Consider the following 23,362-nt stretch of genomic DNA (forward strand, 5'->3'; position numbering starts at 1 on the left):
TAGCCTCTAGGGTTCTTTCTTAAGGAACTAGCTGTTCACAGAAAAGTTTGGGGTACTTTCTGATTGGTTGAGGGACTAACCACAAGATCTTGGAATTTCTTATCCTGCTGTGGAAGCCTAACCCCCCAAAATCTTTCTTACACGAGGTTGGTAGTGTTTTCACTTGGAAGAGCTAATTAATAAGTGTACAGTTTGGTAATTAGCTATTTTTCCTCCTCACTGGGGAAAAGGAAAATCTGAGTTAATTGTAATCATAAAAGCTATTAAGCTATGAACAGTAGCAAGCAACCTGAAGCTGTCATCTGTGCACTTACATTTCTAGCCTGAAAAAAACCCATTACCTCTCAGTAGGTATAGTAGCCCGGGGTAGTAGAAATACCTCTTGTGAGAGCTGAGTTCTAATTCTTGCTCACCTATGAACAGCGATACAACTTCTATGACTAGTTTATATAACTGAGCAAATCCGTTTCCCTCAACAGATTTTAGTTTCCTCAAGTATAAAACAAAGGAGTTGGACTAGATGGTGTCTAAGATTCCTCCCAACTCCAAAATCCTATAAGCAGGATAAATAAATGATATATTTTTATTTATTTAAAGGATACAAACAAATCTTCATTTCTTTTATCTCTCAATTCATAATTAACCTTAAACTATTCCAAGTAGATGGCAACAATGGGATTTGAAACTCAATTATCTGACTCCACATTTATTATTCTTCCCATCTACTACATTGGCTCCTTGTACCCTTTAATTTCCTTAGTTTCACCTCTAAAAAGAACTAGTGACTCCTTCCCTTCTCAACTAACAGAGAGCTATTGCGAGGGAAGTACTATAAAACTATACAACACAAGAACTAACATTACACCAAAATATTTCTTGAATAAACTTTAAGACAAAGAGCCAGGCACACTGCTAGGCCTTGAAGATATATTCCAGGCCTTGGGATTTGCATTTTCTTAGTGAAGTCAATATATAAATAAGTTTATATGAAATAGAGAAAGAGTACATTTTAAATAGGGTAGCAATTAACAGGTGAGGTAAACAGAAAAGGCCTAATGGAGAATGTGTTCAGCTGAGTTTTTCAGGAAACAAGGGATTCTTCTAAAAAGGGGAGGAGAGGTGAGAGTACATTCCAGGCATAGGGTGTTAGATTATTAAATTAATAATACTAAGTACAATCCCAGTTTCTATGGTTATTGAGAGGCTGCAACATCTAATTCCTTTGAGATTTCTCAATAATATGCTCAATTACTTGGAATAGCTTAAGCTAATTAATTAGTTAGTTATGCCTGGTAGCAGAGGAATTAGGCTCTCCATAACCCTTCCAAATTTCTTATAAACCCTTCCTCTAAGATTACTGAAGCTTCCTAGAAAAAGATCAGTAGAATAACTACCTCAGATCTCTTAGACTATCTATCTTAGGGTTAAAGTTCATCTGAGAAAGGAGTTTATCTCTCATGTTTCTCCCAAAGAAACCTCTGAACTTTAGATTAAAGCTGAAGATCTTGCCGACCTGGAACTCCCAGAGATGTAGAAGTCTATATTCTGATGAAAAATTAACAGTAAAGGCATTTTCTTTTCAAAATAATTTTATTTCTTAGAAGAATGAGATTTGGTAATTAGTAAAAGGTTATGCAAAGTCACTTTAATGAAAAGTTATATCTTGTATCTCATAAGAAAATAAAACTTCTCTGTCCCCACTAAGTGGCAACTACTTGAAGACTGCCAATTAAATAGCAATTGTTTATTTTTTTTAAAGCATTAGAAATTATCAAAGATGTTTCTAAGCAATCCAATTTATGAATTACTTAAATTTATTCTGCCATATTAATATTTTCCTCCTGTCAGGATGCCATCGAATTGAAGGATTCCCCGTTGGCATGAGAAACACACTGGAATGATCAGCATAAACTTCCTTATCTCTTGGAAAATGTGGAAGCACCATCTTGCAAGCTACTGAGGTTACTTCTTCATATTCCTCCTACTTCCTCGAATAACAGAAACTAAAAAGATTCAAATGGATACAGAATGCTATAGAGCAACACACAGCTGACACAGTAAACAGAAAACTGATGCAACCTGACGCTCTGTTCGAGGATACCAACCTGACAACATGGAGAGGCTGCCAAAATATCATAGGTATACATGGTGCCCAGCTGGTGCCAGCTTCCATCCCATTGAGACTTACACTTGATGCAGATTATTTTATGAACCCCTTCTAAGCAGTCTACACACACAGCATACAGATGCATAAGCCTTCCTGTAAATAAAAAATAAACAATTCTGAAGGCACTCATATCCTAAAATAAAGATTTTTTTTTCTCTTACAGAACGAAAAGTGTTGCTCTCCATTGTTCACCAACCAGCTATGGAACAGATTTCTAAAAATTAGACTTTATAGACTCAGGTAAACATAAAACCAAAATACATTACATGTATTAATATGCTCCAAGGATGTCCTCTTAAAGCTGACAACTACATCAGCAGGTCACATGCTTTAAGCTGGTACACAAGGTTAGGTTGATTGTTCTCAATAGTGATGATGGTTTAGGCTAAGCTACCCATACCCTTTAAGAACAGGCATTTCTGAGATAGCTAGCTAGGATAAGGACTTCAGTTTGGGACTATTCACCTTCTTCTCTTCAGAAAATTAATGACCCTATAAAAAACAAAAACAAAACCTTGGATTCACTGATCTAAGCAACTGAACTGAAACAGAGAGTGGCATACTGCTGGACCTATGGGTCAAGAAAACTTGTGTTCAAATTCTGTCTCTGAAACTAACTAGTTGGATGACCGTCAAAAAAGTCCCTTGACCTCCCTGAACCTCATTTTCCTCATCTGTCAAATGAGGATAATAATACCAGCAGTACCTACTTTGGAGAGTTTTCATGTGGTTCTTTGGAGTTTGCAAAGTGCTTTTCACAATCATCTCATTTTATCCTTAAAACAATCCCATAAGGTAAATATCATTTACAAAGGGTAAGTAGTGCTCTAAGACTTTCCTAGTCATCAGTGATTTAGATGTTGCCTTACAATGAGATATACTGCTGTAAAAAAGGCTAACACTTGCTTTTGCACTCTTGGTCAAAATACAAACCAAGGCCCAAAAGTTGTGTGTGGTGCAGTCAACAAAACCCCTTATTGCACACTTCCCTTCCATGTCTTTTCTTCTTTCCTGATATAACTTTTAAGGATTCATGGGATCAATCAACAAGCATTCATTAAGTGTCTACTATATTTTAAGCACTGTTCTGGGTGCTAGGAATTAGGCTTATAGATTTAGAGCTAGAAGAGACCTTAGATGGAACCATCTCCTCACATTTTACAGATGAGGAAAACTGAGGCCCATGGTTTTTTTTCGTTGTAAATCTTAATTCAGTTTTTCTCTGCATATTTTCTCCCTCTTCAATCCTAAATTTCAATTATTCATTTGTCTTCAACTATTCATTAGACCCCTTTGATGAATAGAGCACTCTACATAAATGAACACATTTGCATGGTAATGAATAACCTTGATTTTAATGACATTTCCTACATTTCAATCAATACATGTGGTCTGTATGTACTGTCAAGACCCATATCAATAAGAAGAGAAAGATGCATGTATGACCTAATACATGTAGGAATGAGAAAAAAAAAGTTCTTACTAAGGTCTTACTTTCAAGGGACTGGCTTCCTCATATGATAAAATAATCTAGAGCTTTGCTATTACACTATCACTTGAATTACAGTGTTAGAATATCTTCCTAGAAATTGGTATTAGAGAACCAGGCTCCAAGACCCATTCGGCTTAATACTGAATTACTCAGCATAGCAGGTGGTATAATGAAGGGCAAGGTGCCAATGTCCCACGTGCCTACATTAAATAATCTGAGAAAGACTAATCAATCAAAAAACATTTATTAAGAACATATATTCTGATATATGAGGCATAAATAATTAGGTACATAGAGACACAAAGCTCATCAAAGAAATCTTGAAGGAAAGACAGGAGAGCTTGGTAGAAACACCGAGAAAAGCCTCTTGTAGAAAACAGGATTTAAGGTAAGTCTTAAAGGCAAGAAATACAAGAGGTAGAGATGATGTGGGAGAGCATTTCAGGATTATGGAACATCCACTTTTAAAAGAACTGAGATGGAAGATGGAGTGTCAAATATGAGTAACAAGTAGGCCAGTGTAGCAAGAGCACAGAATAAATGGAGGGGAACAAAGTACAAGATTGTAAAGAAAGGAGTAAGCCAGACTATGAAGGCTTTAAATACCAGGTCTTTTAAAAAGGACTTTATTTTTGACCCTGGAAGTAATGGAGAGCCACTGACATAGACTAAGCTGGGGGGAAGGCGGCTTGGCTTTAGGAAAATCATTTTGGCAGGTGAGTGGAGGAAGAGATTGGAGCAGAGAGAGAGTTGAGGAAGGAAGACCAATTAGAAGGCTATTTCAATAGTGATAAGGGACTAAACCAGGGTGGTGACTGTAGGAGTGGAGAAAAGTAGATGTATACAAGAGTTGTAAAGACAGAAACAGTAAGCTCTAGCTTTAGACTGGATATGTGGGATGTGAGAAAAGAGTCAGGGAAACTATGGTTTCAAGCCTAGGTTACTCAGAGAATAGTAGTTCCCCCTATAGCAATAGGGAAAATCGGAAGAGAAGTGGGTTTTGAGGGAAAAATAATGAATTCTGTTTTGGACATGCTGATGTCTACATTTCTTGACTAAAGGACATCCAGTTTGAGATGTCCAAAAGGCAATTGGTCAAAGAAGTCTATAGCTCAGGATAAAGCAGGACTAGATATATGGATCTGGGAATCATTGTATGAAGATGATAAATGAACCCAAGAGAAGTGATGAGATTTCTGACAATCTAGACAAAAAGAGAAAAGGGCCCAGCACAGGCTTGAGGGATACTGTTAGTGGGTGGGCCACTGATGAGCTCAAAAAGGAGACTGAAAAAGAGTGTCAGATGGAATAGGAGGAAAACCTAGAGAGGAGAGTATCCAGGAACAGAAGGTGATCAACAGTGTCAAATGCTATACAAAGGTCAAGAATGATGAAAACTGAGAAAAAGCCATTCAGTTTGGCAATTAACTTTGAAGAGAGCAATTTCAGTTGAATGATGTTAGGTTGAAAGCCAAATTGCAAAGGATTTAGAAGAGACTAAGAAGAAAAAGAGGCATCCAGATCAGACAGCTTTCTCAAGGAGCTTAGTTGAGAAGAGTAAGAGAGGATGGAATGACAGCAGGAACAGCAAGATAAAAAGAAGGCTTTTTTAAGGATGTGAAGGCAACATGGAGGTAGCAGGAAAGGAGACAGGACATAAAAGACTGAAAATAACAGAAAGAGTAGGGATGGCAGTGGGAACAATCTAGTAGAAAAGGTAAGAGAGGATGTTATCAAGGGTTCATGGAGGGTTAGCCTTGGCTACTTCTTCAGAGATAAGAATTAAGGGGAAGACATCTGAGTCACTGTGAAATGAAGAAGGCGAAAGATCTCTGAAGATGCTTATGTGACATTAATTTTAGGTACTACATGCACAATTTTGGTTACTTCCTATTAACCACCTGACCATTCTCCAATTAATCACTAGTGAAGAAACACTCCAAGGCTGATTTAACTTTCTTTAAATAAATAAACAAATAAATAAAATGAATGAATGAATGAATGAAAGACTAAGTTAAATTTTTGTTTCTAGGGAGCATATGTAAGAATTTCTTTCTTAAGAAGGCAACAATGCTAGGACAATTCTATTTTCAGTATCTACATACAAAAAGATACTTTGATTTGCTAGAATGTTTTTAAAAGTTTAGTTAATTCAGTGGAAAGAATGTAGGATTTGGAGTCAGAGGACCTGAATTTAAATTCTAGCTCTAGTTAAACTACCTGTGTGATTTTGGGCAAGTTATTTTACCTCTTGGGTTTCTGTTTCTGAATCTGTAAAATGAAGGGGTGACACCAGAAATCTTTAAGGTTTCTTTCAGATCTGATAGTCATGACCCCAATAAGTCTGACCAATAACATAATAAACTAATAAAATTTCTGCTCCTGATTTCTTGCAGTTCAATCTTCTAAATGTGCCTCAAAATCAAGTAACTACACATATCCACAGCTATGTATACACATACATATATGCGCACATACATACATACTCACACGTGTTCAAAGAAAAATTCCAGATATGGATCTTTCTCAAATCTATCTAAGAAGCCTGAACAATCTCGCATCAACTACAGCGAGGATACTACAAATTTTCACTTTGTTAATTATTATTTAACCACCAATAAGAAGTGATTATTTTTTTACTCTATTTCAATTATTAAATTAGGATTGAGGGTTTTCCTTTCTACTTCCTCATTCAAGGACCAGATCTCTAAGAATGAGTCAGTGTCTGAAGGACATTGCTGACAGATGAGATTGCCCAAATTGCTCTGTGACCCAACAACAAGACTTACAAACAGAATCTAATCTTGGTGATTAATTAATCTTGCCCTTATAGCCCCTCATTCATACTCTAGTGTAACTCAGTTTATGACGGAAAAAAACCAACCAAAGTGGTTGGATTCCTTTGTTCAAATTGTAGGAGGCAGCTCAGTCTCATGATCAAATCACATTCTCACCAAGAGGAGCTGAGGACTTTTAGCCCATCTCTTATTAGTACATCCCTTCATTAAATGTTCAACAATCAAGGTTAAGTTTCACCTGTCAGGGTTACCTTCTTTTCCTAAGGTATTTAAGCATTCAGGGATCTTCATAATTTGGTCTTTGGTTACCAACAGAAACCAATAAGCATCAATTTATTATCAGCTAGCCTAATTAATAAATTGATTCTCAAGCTTTTCATTCATCTCAGCTGTTATCAAAAGGAAAAGAATTTCACAGACATCTCACAGAATGGAGAGGGTCCAGGGAGACTATGCTGTAGAATAAACAATTCTGAAAATGAACAAAATCCCCCAGAGATACCTATCATTTCTTTGCTGTATAAACTGTTCTCTCCTAACCTAACTCATTGTGGGGAAAAAAAATCACTATATCAAAATTCCAAATGCCCTATATCTACTTTGGGAACCAGAATCATCTCTTATATTTACATTCCTTTCTCCCTCTTTGAATCAATAAATTTATTTTTATGTACTAGGCCTCATAAAAGCTACAAAACAGCTAAACACACCTCCTTTACTATTATAATCCTTCATGCCTATTGAGTGAATACACCATCCTATTTTGGATAAGGGAATGCCAGATCTTAAAGGAATCTTTGTTGAGATAAAACTTCCCAGTCTTCTGAAGTGAACATTACAAGAACAACTCTTGAAGCACTAGGGAGAGCTACTGGATTAGAATTTGCTATTTGGGCCTAGAATCTTCTGATAAAGAAGTGAACCTAGGGCGTCTCTAATGTTTCTGATAGTGAAGAGTACTCACTTGAAGCCTCATCATGACAGATTAGGTAGAATGAAGGGTTAACTGACAAGACAAATGCTGAAGGGGCTAGGAGGTAGTGATCATTCCAGGGGAGCAAACTTCAGAATTTTGAGCCATATCCCCATCCTAACCAGAAAGGCTTATAGAATGTCGGGAAAGGTGGATGCTAGCAGCCTCTGGCCATGCTTCTTCCCCTCTAGTCTACAGACCACTACCACTGAGCTCCAAGTCTTTTCTCTCCCTTCCTGATTATGGATGACCATGAGCATTCCAAGTGCATAACCCAGGAGCCCCAGAGAGGAGCCAAATCAGAAAGCACACCTGGCAGCTAAAAGGCACAGTTGTAAGAGCACTGGACCTGAAGGTAGGTAAAACAGACATTTGAATCTTGCCTCAAACATCTGACTCTGGGCAAATCACTTAACCTTTCTTGGCCTCATCTCAACTTCCTCATCCTCATTTCTCATTTCAATTAATCTTGCTCAGTTTTCTTATCTGTAAAGTGGCAATAATGATAATACTTTCCTCCAAGAATTGTTGTTAGGGCTTAATGACATAACGTGTAAAGAGCTTTCAAATCTTAACACTCTTTTATAAATGCAAGTTACTGTTATTAATAATAGCCTGACCCTAAGTCCCTGATGGTCAATAGCATGTTAAGCTCTGAAGACAGCAGAGAGGGTTGTGTTAGAAGGCAACAGACTTCTTTATTGATCTATCACTGTTTAGGAGCTGTTTAGAAACTCTGGCCTACAGTAAGTCTCCAAATTTTCAACCAGGTTACAACATACTGAGCAGAATAAGTACTCTCTAGTAGTGTTTCAAATTTCTAGAAGCTACAGTTGGTATTCCAAGTGCAAAAAAACCTGGCAGGCTCTCTTAGGAGTTCATGAACTTGTTTTTTATAAAAACCTATTTTGATAACATTTTTTATAAAATTGGTTTCCTTTTATTCCTATGTATTTTATTTTCTGCATTTAAAATACATTATTCTGAGAATGTGGTCCACGGGCTTCACCAGGTTGCCCAAGGGGTCTATGACACAAAAAAAAGTTAAGAACCCCCTTTCTTAAGGGAAAGAATCGAAAGAGTTGAAAAAGGAATGTATGTTCCTTCCCTGAAGAAATGAAGAAGGTCCTCACTGGGGAAATCTTATCACATTCTAAAAACAAAAGAACACGTTTCTCCAGATCAGGACACAGATGTAAGCTGAGTTGGGGGAGAAAGGATAGCAGAGAAGAGGGAAAGAAAAGGAAGAGTGTTTCAATAAAGCAAAATCGATTTAAGCTTTTGAAAACAATGCAGCTCAGAACAAAAGAATATCTATTTTGTGTTAGAATTTCAAATAAAGTATCTTAAAGCATACCCAATGAGGATACAGTGGTAAAAGAAAGGATTTATATTAGCATCCTAGAATTAGATTCTCATGGAAGCTAGAGGCCATCCTCCCAAAAAACATTAACACTTGTGCTACTGGCAAGTTTGTAGGTGCTAGTCTTAACCATTCCGATGTTTGAACAATTTTATCATAATTAGCTAACCTACTTTAATGTCCTTGTGGTACACTAATAGCACTTTCATTTTTTATAAACAGGTCTTGAAAAGATTAAACACCTGCAAAGAGCAGGCACTTAACATGTAACTTAATCTTTTGAAAAGCCAGTAAATTATGTCCTCCAATCACCTTAGTGGCTCATGTACCTTGGTAACTTTAGCCATCAACTTGATATAGATGACTGCCAAATATTTACTTCCAGTATCTTCTTCTGAGTTTCAGTCACTTATTTTTAACTACTTACCAGTACTGATCAATTGTTTGGGTATCCCATCAACATCTCAAACTAAACAGATCTTTCTTCCAAAATTAGCCCCATTTTCCTTACTCTCCCATTTCTCCCTGCATATTTAATCAGTTGCCACTTAAGTAGCATCACTTAAGTCCTATCACTTAAGCCTCCATAATTTCTCTTGTATACACTCCCTTCACTTTTTATTCTGCCACCACCCTGGTCCAGTTCACAACCTCATCACTTCATACCTGGGCTATTGCAATAACCTACTGGTTGGGTCTCCCTGCCTCAAATCTCTCCTTGCTCTAGTCTGTACTCCACTCAACTGTCAAATTGATCTTCCCAAAACACAAATCTGATCATCTCTCTTCCATTGATTCTAGTGATCAAATACAAAATTATCTGTTAGGCTTTTAAAGCCCTCCATAACCTGGCCCCTTCCTACCTTGCAAATCTTCTCATACCTCCTCCTCTCCACTTACTTATGATCCTTACTCTTCTTACTGTTTCTTGTCTCCTGACTCTAGGCATTTTCAGTGACTATCCCCCATATCTGGAACTCTCCCTTTTCCTCTCCAACTGCTGGTTTCCTTCAAGAATAAGCTAAAGTCTTACCTTCTAAAAGAAGCTTTTCCTGGTACTCCTTAATCTTAGTGCCTTTCTTCTATTATTTCTAATTTATCCTGCATATATCTTATTTGGACATAATTTTTGACATATTGTCTCCCCCATTAGACTGTGAGGTCCTTGAAAGCAAGGACTGTTTTACTGCCTTTGTTTGTATCTTCTAGCACTTAGCACAGTGCCTGGCACAGAGTAGGTGCTTTAATAAATGCCTGATGACTTGACTTGACTTCGGTTGGCAGTACTACACTTCTCTCTGTATCCTAGGCTAGAAATCTTGGAATCTGACCCCTTCATTTTTGTCCCCTGCCATTAAGTACTATAATTTCTTCTTTCAAAATGTTTCTGACATTTAGCCTTCTCTTTCTATTCATACTTCCAATATCCTAATCTAGATAGTAATCAACTTGCACATCAATTAATGTACTAACCTCCTTATCTCCCTCCATTCTCTCTCCTTTCCACCAAGTCATCATGTACAGTGCTACCAGATTACCTTTCCTAAAATACCACTTTCATTATAGCACTCCTTTCAGTGCTGCCCCAACACCTGTGGGATAAAATCCTAAATCCTTAGCTTGTCATTCAAAATCTCCACAATCTGACCCCAACCTACCTTTCCAGGCTCATTGTTTCTACATGAACTGTCCATTTCAGCCAAATATCTCAAGTTTCCTGAAAATAGCCTGAATTTTCCCACACCTGTTCTTTTGCTACCATTTCTTAATCTATCAACCTTTCTACCCAAAATTCTACCTCCCATCAAAGGTTCAGTTCAAATCATATCTCTAAGAAAAAACTTTCCCTGACTTACCCTAAGACAAAGCAATCTTTATCTCCTTTGAATATGTCTATATTACTTATTTGGCATTTCTTTACATTATCATTATTTCTTTATAACTTGGAAACAGGAGTACATTATCATAGGTTTAGATCTAGAAAGGACTTTGAGGGTCATCTCATTCAACCCCTTCCTTTAACAAATATAAAAACTAAGACCTAGTTTGTTAAAGCCCAAAGTCACCTGCTACAATTCAAACTGGGTTTCTGACTGTAAATTAAATGTCCTTTCCATTGTACCACAAATTATATGTATCTGCTCTCCCCAAATATATTCTCATCTCCTTGGGGAAACAGGCTATTATTACAGTACCTAGTACATGATAGGCACTCAGTAAATATTTAATTAATAAAAATCTGAGTTTAGCAAGAAAGGATAGAGATTGACACCACCCATGTGCTCACTTAGTTCCTGAGGTTACAGTCTCTTTAGGCCTTAATCCAACCTCTCTGTGTTTTATTTGAAATGGCAGGTTCCTCAACTACAGAGAATTCCTTTGATTTTTCTCTTGAGGGCTAGGATAAACAAAAAGTCCCTGCAGGTTACATACAGTCAGTCAAACAGACCTTCTCTTAAGCCATTTTCTCAATAGTCTTTAATAGTCCTAAATTTTGCTATCCCTACTCCCCAAGGCATCCTTAAGACTACTTTACCAGTTAAAACCTCTTCAAGCCTTTCCAGCCCTCATCCTCCTCAATCTTGATACCATGATATGGAATGAAGAATTTGAAGTAACCTATTATATACAGCTTTCCAGGGACATCAACAGAAAAAACTGCAACACCAGTTTATTTCCTACAAGCTACAGAGTAAGCCATTCAATCATTCTTTGAAATCTCACAGAATCAAAAGGGAATTATTACACACCAGCAGCCTTAAAGGAAAGCTCTCTTCATTGGAGAACACAAACACAAAATGACCTTCTCCACTAAGAAAATATTCCTGTGCTAGGAAGGATGACATCAAGTTTTGAATATATCATTAGGGTAAAGCTGAAATAACAAACATCTAAATGTTATCCAGTATCTGACTAGAAACAACATAGCAATATCTAGCTAAAATGAGACACAGAAAACCAATTCCTGGGCTTTAAAAAAGGAAAAGCAGGCAAGGCGAACTAACACCTATACCTTGAAGATGACAGGGAACATCATATTCAATTTCATCATGTCTTGATGGGCTTAAGAACAGGGTTCCATCCACTAGAGGGAACTGTTCAAATACTGGGAGGGCCCGGTGGCAAAGGGCACAGTTTACAACATTTCTGTGGCTGGCACTAAGGGCAGCAAGAATGAATTTCCGTAGATCCTCCCCTTGGCCTACTTGGGCATCATCTTCCATTCTTACATGGAAAGTGTTCAACTTGTGCCTGGGGATGTGAGCCAGGAGCTCTGAGAGATCAAGCCTCCTCAAAAATTGCACTGGAGCATCAAAATGCCCACCCCTGTGTGCTGGTAAGCCAGATGCCCCATAGTCAAAGTGGGCATTTCGGAACATGCTCCCTCCAGCCATATTCTTTTTGTGTGGCTCCAAGTGAATGGCATTCTTTAAAAATTCCCCTAGGTATCTTGAGGAGCGAGGTCCACTGAAATGAGCTGGAGAGAGAATAGAGTACCCTGTAGGAGGAGACTGGCCAGGAGAGCCACAAGGGGAGCGCACTCCATACCCCCCTGTATTGACCCCTTTCTCCTGGGAGTTTTGTCTGTCCATAGAATGTCGCCTTGGGAGGTCATGACTCAGTCCTTTCTGGGCCTTGTTAAGAGGCCTGCACTTTTTTACCTCCTCCCCAGTCTCTGCCATCTGCCTGCCAGTGCTCTTCTCTGACATGGACTTCTTCTTTTTTTCATCCTGCATGCGCTTCACCTGGTACCAGTCTGTATCCTTCTTCAAGTGACCCTGTCCACAGCGGCAGGAGCAGAAACGAAAGGCCAGGTCATAGCCCTTCTTGGTCCACATGTTCTGGCGACACTGCTTTTCATTCCAACTCCGGGCTCGACCAATGCAGTTAAACTGGACCAGGATACTGCTTTCCCACTCATAAAAACACTGAAGATGCATCCAGGTGCTATAAGGGCAGTGCTCATTATTGCAGACCACCTTCTGGTAATCATCCTTGTCAAGATCAACTGGCCTTCCAAAGCTGCAGATGAGTGGTGTGGCACAAGGTGCTTCTGAGGAAAACAAAACAGACAAGTCAACCAGGATGGACACTTACTGACGCTCACGTTACACTACACTGAACTTCATGCTGATGCATGTTCTGAGATAAAAGCTATCATTTTGACCCAGCCTGACAAAGCAAAAGGTATTGTCAAGGTTTTGCAACTCAGCCAAAAGATACATATAGAATGAGAAAGCACTTTGCTCTAGTTTTATGTTTTATGTTCCATGGCCACCCTTACTCTGAGGAGGGAGGAAGCATTCTGTTATTTATAGCTATATAATGGATATTGTATATCCATGAACTTCAGAATATAAAATTTTCCAAATGGTAACTGACTACTACTACCTGGCATGTTTTCCTGACACACATCTTTATTCAAAGATGCTCACTATTTTTTTTTTAAACAAAAGTCACCACAGAGAACCATGAAACATGTTAAGCACATGTAATTGCCAGTCATGGTCAAGTCATACCAATACAACTGACAAAAATGATTCTAAAGAAGACAGGTTCTCATCTCCTATAACCAAACAGCATTCCTATCAGACTGCTTCATGTTCATTCCTTACACAAGGAAACATATCACTGATTTTTGACAGAGTAAGAACTGGGGTACAAATGGGACTGTATAATCAATCAAAGTCCATTTACTTGATGATCAGAACTTGCTGATAAGTTGATGGTGAGGATGGGGAAGATGTAACATATGCACAGAGTAAATTCAAAGTAATTTGGGGAGAGAGCATTGAGATTTCAGGAAGTTTCCCTTAGGAAGAGGAACCTGAGCTTCATCTCAAAAAAGCTAGGGATTCCAAAAGGTGAAAGTTAGGGAGTAAGTATATTCAAAGCATGAGGGATGCTAAATGTAGGGAACAGCTAATAGGGAATGTGAGCTCCTTGAGGGCAGGGACTGTCTTTAACCTTTTATTGAATCCCTAGCACTCAGCTCAGTGCCTGACAGATAGCAGCCACGTAATAAATATTTACTGACTGACTGATAGTGTAAAAGGGAAAAATATGAAAAGTTCAGAAAGACAGGCTGGAGCTCAACTGTTGAAGATTTTAAAACATCACACTCATAGGCACCTCCTAGAGCCCAGATGGTAGAGCATAGTCCTATTTATTCACATAGCATATGTAAATACATACATATTTTAAACTGGAGCTGTAATTTCATTGATGCAGGAAGCTCCTGGTGAAGAATTTCATCTACCAATGTGGACTGTCACTTTCTCTGCAATTTATAGTTTGAGAGAGTTTCCTGGAGGCACTCAGAGATTAAGTGACTTGCCGAGGGTCAAAATTATTAAGCACCACAGGCAATACTTCTTACACCTGTGACAGCTTGCTGCCTCTCTTTACATGAACATAGTATAGTTACTTGGGCAAGCTGTTACTTTCTCTAAGGGGTGGACTAGATTCAGTGTTCTTAACCTAGGGTCCAAAAGTCACTTAAGGATTCTAAGAAGTCCATGGATAGATTTCAGGGGGGTCATGAACTTGGATGAGAACAAAAAAAAATTATACCTTTATTTTCACTCACCTCTGACATTTAGCATTTCCTTCCATTATATTGCCTCCTTCCAATGGAGGCAATAAACCATCATTCTGAGAAAGTTTTCACCACACTACCAAAGGGGTCCATTAAACAAACAAACAAACAAACAAACAAACAAAAAAAGTTAAGGACCCCAACCCAGCTAATCTCTAAAGTTTCTTCCAGGTCTAGATTATATTATCTTATGATTTTCTCTCCCACTACAAATGAGGGTAGAAAAAATGAACTAAAAAAAAATTTGTGTATTCTGCCTCTGACAATGGCAGCAGAGCTTCCAGAGACTTTTTAAGAGGACCTAAACCAACAGAGTTGGCAAGACTATATCTTTGGCAACAGCACAATAATCATCCTAAAAGAACAAATTCAGTGAAACAAAAACTGATACAAAATAAACCTAAGCCTAACCAAGTACCCATTCACCTGAACTTCAAGAAAATAGCATAATTAAATGTTACTAATATTAGAAGACTCATTTAGTAAAGACTACTTAAGCTGGAACACAAGAGCAAATAATTACCAGAAATTCCACACTACTCTGCAGAAAGTTCAATAGCTTTGGTACAGATTTTGAAGCTTCTGCAAGTCTACAAGTCACTGAAATATGCATTCCACATAAACTGAAATGCTGCTGAAGGTCTAAGGCCCAATACTTAATTATAAATATGAAAAATTAGAGTTAGATTTAAAGGATTAAGGTCACCTAATTTTTAAATTAAAACGGGGGCAAAAAACTAAAACAGCATTTTGAAATATAATTCCATTTCTTTTTGTGACCAATTGTGTGTGTGGGGGGGTGTCTAGTTTCCTCATCTATAAAATGAGAGTTGTCAGAAAGACAAATTCCTAAGCTCTAAATTTATGGTTTTGGCCCTGGGGGCCAGGGTGAGGAGTGGGGTGGGTGTGGGAGAAGAAGGATTTATTAGATAAAAAGTATGACAATGAGAGAAGAAAGCTGAGCAGGAAGGTAGGAAAAAGGAAAAAAATATAGTCTTAAAAGAAATATACAAGTCCCAGCAACTCAAAGGGAAAACCACTACTACTACATAAAAGTAGACCCTGAGAGAGATGAAAAGGCAGAGAAGCACAGAACCTCCTAAAATTTGAATATCAGCCCTGACTGTCAAGAGCTAGAACTGTGGGACTTCACTATTAACACCTCTCTTTTGAAACGATAATCAACCACTGCAGCTCAGCCATTTGGTTCTTCGATCTCTAATTACACTAAAAAAAAGTCAACAAATTCAGTGGAATAAACATTTTAAACACCTGCTAGCAGTAACATCTTGTCTCAAAACGCTGAACACAACTTGAAAGAGACAGCAAATATGCAGCGTAGGGAATTATATAGTACCTTTTAAACTGTGGTGGCAGGAACCATAGTAAAATTAACCTAGGGCCAGATGCCAGGAAGCTCTGTGCTAGAAGTTCCCCAACCCTGACCTATTCCCTGATCACATTTTTCAATTTGTCATGGCCAAAATGAAAATTAAAAACATATTGTAAAAGACTTATTTATAAATTAAAATAAAAGGTATTTTAAACAAAAACTTTTTAAAATCTAATTTTTATACTAGAGAAGCAATTATCCACCACGAGTTCTTAGTTCCCTGACTTGTATGAAAGACCCCAGCTCTAAAGCAGCACTAAAATTCCCACCCTTCTTCATCAGCTATTTGTCACTTCTAACAACCCATCATGTCAGCTGACCTCAGTCTCCTGATCTGTAAAATGAGGCTAAATTACATTATCTCTAAGATCTTCTCCAGCTTTAAAAATCTTACAATCCTACAATTCTCCTCAGTTCACTTTAACGGAACCTCTATATGCTACCTCCATGATGCTGCTTTCTGAATTATCATAGATCTTCACCAACAAAGCTAATTAAAATGCTGTTGGACACAAATTCACAAGAATATAATGCAGCAGTTTGTTAAATACATTGTAAGTTGTATGTTCCCAAAAGAATTCTTCTAGGTAAAAATACTCCCTAAAGGGCAATAATTTTTTAAGCTAATAGAATAAAAAGAAAATAAACTATTAGTGTTCAATCCAACAAAACACTTATTAAACTGCCTACTATATGCAAGACGCAGTTGGATATAGAGACTGAAAAAAAACACTTGCTGCCTTTAAGAAGATAATTTAGAAGTATGATAAATACATACAGGTAAAAGTAATCATGATTCAAGTCTGAATCAAATAAATGTGCACCAAACATCAGAAAGCCATATGACAGATTCATGAACTAGCTGTGGGGAGGGTAAGAGGCAGAAGATTCTGGGAAAACCAGGACTCAAAACCATTCATTAGAGGGTAGTTCTTGTTGTACCTGGATTTCCATCTAATATTTTCTATAATCTGTAGAAATTTTCTTCAAAATCTGCTTCACAAAAAATGTCTAAATCACTATTGATTAGAGAAATTCAAATTAAAACAACTATGAGGTACCACTTCACACCTATCAAATTTGCTAATATGACATAAAAGGAAAATGATAAATGTTGGAGAGGATGTGGGGAAAACTGGGGCACTGATGCATTATTGGTGGAGTTGTGAACTAATCCAACCATTCTGGAGAGCAATTTGGAACTATGCCCAAAGAGCAATCAAACCGTGCATACCCTTTGATCCAGCAATACCACTACTAGGTTTGTATCCCAAAGAGATCATAATAAAGGGGAAAGGTCCTACGTGTACAAAAATATTTATAACACCCTCCTTTTTTGGTGACAAAGAATTGGAAATTGAGGGAATGTCCATCAATCAGGGAATAGCTGAACAAGTTGTGGTATATGTATGTAATGGAATACTACTGTGCAATAAGAAATGATGAGCAGGCAGATTTCAGGAAAACCTGGAAAGACTTACATGAACGGATGCGAAGTGAAGTGAGAAGAATCAGGAGAACATTGTACACAGTAACACTGTATGATGATCAACTATGAACAACTTAGCTCTCCTTAGCAATGCAGTGATCCAAGACAATTCCAAAGGACTTGTGATAGAAAATGCTATCCACATCCAGGGAAAGAACTGATGCAGACTGAATGAAGATCGAAGCATACTATTTTCATTTTTTTTTTGTAGTTTTTTCCTTTTGGTCTATTTCTCCTCTCACAACATGCCTAATATGGAAATATGTTTACATGACTGCACACATATAACCTATATCAAACTGCTTACCATTTTAGGGAGAGCTAAGGGTAGGGAGGAAATTGGGAACTCGAAAAAATTTTTAAATGAAATGTTTAAAAATTGCCTTTACATGTAATTGGAAAAAATAAAATACCACAAAAAAAAATCTGCTTCACAAGCTTGCCTTCTAGATAAAGCATGGCCCCTCAACTTCAGACAAAGTAACTAGCTTGCTAGTCCCTCACAAACTTCTGTCTTACCTTTTCAGTCTTCTTACACCTTAATCTGCATACTTTTCAAGCACTGGCCTCCTTACAATTCCTTAAATAAGACACTGCATCTCCTAGCTCCATGCTTTATCATTGGCTATCCCCTCCACCCTCATCTCCATTTCTCCAGATGTTCTTTTAAATCTAAGCTGTAATGAGATAGCTGGATAGCCCCACCCAATAAGCCATGTTGATTCTGGCCTCTTTATTCATACTGTTTCTCCCACCTGCCAAGCTCTCTCCTTTGTGCATATCAAAATACTATTTATTCATGTACCATTGAGAAAATGATCTTTTAGTACTATATGCCCCTGCTGACAAGTATTTAAGAGCTTATTATACTATGTGGCAGGCTGTGCACGAAGATCTGGATATACAAAGAAAAGCACTCCCCTTCCCCCCCAACCCCCCTCCCCCAAATCCCTACTTTCAGGTAGCTCATAGTCTAATGGAAACTAAAAATAGAAGTTTTCATCACTTAGATTCTCACTCAGTTTATTATTCAATTGAGTAAGTTATATTCAATTAATAAGCATTTACTAAGTACTTCTTATTAAATAGCATTTATTTCAGGCACTAAACTAGATCACTGGCTAGTAGAAGGGAAATGGTACTAACATGATAAAGAAACTGTCATACCCTTGCTACATACAAAATCTCCAGGGATATCCCCTGGTATCACACCATTTACTTATTTACACAAAATGTCCATATAGTAGATTCTTTCGAGCTTGTGTGACCACTCAACACCTTGATCTTTTCCTGTCATATTAACAAAGAGCCAGAGTGCTCATCTCATATTAGTCTTCCTCTCTATTGTTTGGCTTGTGTGTCCCTTACAAACATCAGTCTACTTAAGTCTGAAATCTTCAAACACTTGTCACTCTCCTCATGCTAAATTGTTACCACATTATCAAGGTGCCAAGAGGCAGTACTGCCTAACCCTGAGTCAAATAGAGTTGACACAAAGGTCAGGAAGTCCTGAATTCAAGTCCCATCTCTCACTTATGAGACCTTTCCTCTACAACCCCATCTCCCTAGTTTTGAAACCCTCTTGTGAAATCAGTTCTCCCACTGCTCTTGGAATGGCTGTGCCCCAATTCCACTCTTCCATGTCTCCACTCACCAACTTAAAGTGCTGAGCCCCTCGTTGACCACCACTCCCATAGGTATGTGGCCTCCCTTTTTATAATAATGGAAAGTCCAATAGAGCCAGGACTGTCTCTTTTGCTTTTGTATGCCCAGTACTTAGGCATAGTGCTTGGCAGGCAGAAAACAATTCATGAATACTTTTTTAAAAACAACTATTAAATCTCTCCTTCCTTGATATCACTGAAAATTTAATGATCTGTTTTCATTCATAATCATCACTGAGAAAACTGAAACCATTCACAATGCGCTCCTTTTTTTCTTCTGCTCTTCTCAAAACCCTTCATCATTCCCTACTCTCTCTCCTCCTTTCCCGGTGGCCTTTCTTGCCAAGATCAAGAGTGCCTCTGATCTCATCGTTCCCTTGACTTTTCCAGCAAATTACACGTTCAATCATTTACATTCTTTCTCCAATCTACAAACTCTACCCCTATCTATGAAGGTATCTCTTACTACTTTCAAATGAGCCCAATTCTCCTTCATCTATCTCCTCGATCCTTCATCCTATATCTTTCATCCTTTTCTCACCTAACTACCAGAAAAAGGTTGTCTATATTTGCTGCTTTGAGACTTTTTCCCCTCTCACTCATTTTAATTTTTTTATTATGAACTTAAAAACATTAACAAACATGAAAACTGCAATGTACAGTGAAAAACATAAAAGAGGGATTGTATTTAAAACTGCGTTCTCACTTCTCCACCCTTTATAATGGCTTCTGAACTCACCACAATTGAAGCTGCTCTCTCCAAAGTTACCAATGATCTAAATGTCTGATTATCTTTTCTCAGTCCTCATCCTTCTTGACCTACATCTGACTTATGCTGACAACCCTCCGGTCCTAGATAATGTCTTCTCTCTCCGGGTTCTCCTGCCCCGTTTTGATCACTCTTCCCTCAGCCTCCTTTGCTCGGCTTATCATTCTTTTGGGCCCCCTAACTGTGTGTATGCCACAAGGCTCTATCCTGGAGCCCTTGCTTTTCTCTCCCTACAAGCTACCCACTGACTACATTAGCTCTTATGGGTTTATGATCCCTATGCAAACGACTCACTGATTCGTACATGCAGCCCAATCCTCTACTCTGAACTTCAGTCCTGCATCACCAACTAGCTACTGTATATATTTCAACATGCATGTGCCAGGGACATCTCAAACTCAACGTATCCAAAACAGAGCTCATTTCTTCCCAAACTCACTTCTCTCTGCAGTCAAGGTGGCAGAGAAAAGGCAGCAACTCGCCTGAGCCTTTCCCCAAACCCTCAACACCTTAAACAACACCATAAGACAATTCCTGGAGCAGGAGAATGCACAAAAGGATGGTTTTCCAGCCAAAGACAACTTAGAAGGGCAGCAGGAAATGGATGTCACACCTGGGTGAGATCAGAGCACAATCCAGCACAGGCCGTACCAGCGCAGACCCAGCCCCAGCAAACTAGGAGCAGGCCTTGGGAGCCACTGAGTCAGCAATGGTAGCAGCTGCTTCTGGAGCTCTCAGCCCACAGACAGTAAAAAAGTTGGGACAACTGATCAGAAGGAGATTACCAGGGTCTCCCTGCTGGCACTGGGGGCAGGATTCTGTTGCTTTGCCTATACTCAGATCTGGGTCCCAGTCCTAGGTAGCAGGTCCAGCTTGGTAAAAGGAGCACTAGCACACCAGAGCCTGTGGCCACAGTGAAGCAGGGACCCTTCTCACAGTTCCAGGGCAGAAAACAGTGCTTGTGGTCACTCAGAGACCAGAGCACAGGCCAGGAAAGGAGTAAACACCTCTCCTTAGATCACAGCACCTTGGAAGAACTGAAAGCTTACAGGTCCCTAGAAGTATTTCTGAAAACAGCTGCACAAAACCCCTGAAGCTTGGGATGGTGCACCCTCCACCCTGGAAGCAGAGCCAGTTAGGAAATAGGCTGGGAAAATGAACAAACAACAGAAAAAAAAATTGTTAGAAATTTACATAGAAAGTTACTACCGTGACAAGGAAGATCAAAACACACACCCAGAAGAACATAACAGTGTCAAAGCTCCTATATCCAAAGCCGTCAAGAAAAATATAAATTGGTCTCAGGTCATGGAAGAGCTCAAAAAGGATTTTGAAAATCAGCAAGAGAAGTAGAGGAAAAAGTGGGAAAAGAAATGAGAGTGATGCAAGAAATTCATGAAAAACGAGTCATCAGCTTGGTAAAGAAGACACAAAAAATACTGAAAAAAATAATACCTTAAAAAACAGACTAGGGCACATGGTAAAAAAAAAAAGGTACAAAAAGCCAATGAGGAGAAGAATGCCTTAAAAAGGCAGAATTGGCCAAATGGAAAAAGAGGCACATAAATTCACTGAAGAAAATAATTCCTTAAAAATTAGAATTGAGTAAATGGAAGCTAACAACATTATGAGAAATCAAAACAAAACCAAAAGAATAAAAAAACCAGAAGATAATGTGAAATATCTCACTGGAAAAACAACTCATCTGGAAAACAGATCCAGGAGAGATAATTTAAAAATTATTGGAATACCTGAAGGCCACAAGCAAAAAAAGGGCCTATACATCATCTTTGAGAAATTATCAAGGAAAACTGCCCTAATATTCTAGAACCAGAGCATAAAATAGACATTTGAAAGAGTCTACTGATACCTCCTGAAAGAAACCCCAAAATGAAAACTCCCAGGAATTTGATAGCCAAATTCTGGAGGTCCCACGTCAAGGAGAAAAGACTGCAAGCAGCCAAAAAGAAAAAAAAAAGTAAAAAAGTACTGTGGAGCCACAATCAGGATAACACAAGATTTAGCACCTTCTACATAAGAATCAGAGGGCTTGGAATATGATATTCTGGAGGGCAAAGGAGCTAGGATTACAACCATGAATCACCTACCCAGCAAAACTAAGTATAATCCTTCAGGGAGAAAAATGGACATTCAATGAAACAGAGGACTTTCAAGAATTCTTGATGAAAAGACCAGAGCTGAACAGAAAATATGACTTTCAAATACAAGATTTAAGAGAAGCATAAAAAGATAAACAGGAAAGGGAAATCATAAGGGGCTTAATGATAATGTTAAACTGTTTACATTGCTACATGGAAAGATGATACTGTAACACATAAGAACTTTCTCATTATTAGGGCAGCTGGAAGGAATATATATAGAGGGCAAAGGTTTGAGTTGAATACGAAGAGATGATATTTAAAAAAATAAAATTAAGGGGTGAGAAAGGAATGTCCTGGGAGAAAGAGAAAGGGAAAGGTAGAATGGGGTAAATTATCTCACATGAAAGAGGCAAGAAACAGCTTTTACAGTGGAAGGGAAGAGGGGGGAGGTGAGGGGAAGTAAACGAACCGACTCAAAGACAGAATAACAAACACACTCAATTGGGTATAGAAATCTATCTTACCCTACAGGAAAGTAGGATGGGAAAGAGATAAGAGAAAGGGGGTGGTGGTAATAGAAGGGAGGGCAGATTGGGGGAGGGGGTAGTCAGAAGCAAGACACTTAAAAAAAAATTTTTAAGTTATTTTGATTTATCAGCAATCATTTCATAAGCTTTTGAGTTTAAAATTTTTCTTTTCCCTCCCTCTCCCACCTCGCTCCCCAGGAAGGTGCGCAATCTGATATATGCTTTACATATACATTCCTATTAAACATATTTTCACATTAGTCATGTTGTAAGAAAGAATTAGAATAGGAGGAACCACAAGAAAGAGGAAACAAAACAAAATAGAAGAAAAAAATGGCAAATAGTATGCTTCAATCTGCATTCAAACTCCACAGTTCTTTCTTTGGATGTGGATAACATTTTCCATCATCAGACTTTTGGAGATGTAGTAAATCCTTGCATTGATAGACTTTGCTCTTCCCGCAAAGTTAGTCATCGAACAACGTGGCTGTTACTGTGTACAACGTTCTCCTGGTTTTGAGAAGCAAAACACTTTTGAGGAGGGACAGAGTAAAAGAAGACAATAGAATAAACAAGGTGGGGGGTATAGGATGGAGGGAAATACAGTTAGCAATAGTAAATGTGGAAAAAAATTCTGATGCAAACTTCTCTGTTAAAGACCTCATTTCTCAAACATATAGAGAACTGAGTCAGGTTAATAAAAATAAGAGCCATCCCCCAAACTGATAAATGATAAGAAGATACAGTTTTCAGATGAAGTAATCAAAGCTATCTATGAAAAAATGCTCTAACTCACCAATGACTGGAGAAATACAAACTAAAACAATTCTGAGATACTACCTCATACCTATTAGATCGGCTAATAGGACAGAAAAGGAAAATGACAAACGATGGGGGGTATGTGCGAAAAATGAGATATTAATGTACTGTTGGTGAAGTTGTGAACTGATTCAACCGTTCTATAGAGCAATTTGGAACCATGCCCACAGGGCTATAAAACCTTTCATGCCCTTTGATCTAGCAATA

The 23,362-nt window shown here is 38.2% G+C and overlaps 1 protein-coding gene across 1 annotated transcript in view; it reads right to left on the reverse strand.

Annotated features, from left to right (window-relative positions):
• HECA (hdc homolog, cell cycle regulator) overlaps positions 1-23,362 on the reverse strand; it is a 56,701-nt gene that overhangs the window by 5,206 nt on the left and 28,133 nt on the right. The window contains exons 4-5 of the mRNA XM_020973735.2: positions 11,807-12,847; positions 2,106-2,260 (exon numbers count right to left, since the gene is read on the reverse strand). Coding sequence (XP_020829394.1) covers positions 2,106-2,260; positions 11,807-12,847 — 1,196 coding nt within the window. The remainder of the gene's footprint in view (positions 1-2,105; positions 2,261-11,806; positions 12,848-23,362) is intronic.

Source organism: Phascolarctos cinereus, unplaced genomic scaffold, assembly GCF_003287225.1.
Source record: "Phascolarctos cinereus isolate Bilbo 61053 unplaced genomic scaffold, phaCin_HiC Scaffold_5;HRSCAF=322, whole genome shotgun sequence".
NCBI classification, from domain to species: domain Eukaryota; kingdom Metazoa; phylum Chordata; class Mammalia; order Diprotodontia; family Phascolarctidae; genus Phascolarctos; species Phascolarctos cinereus.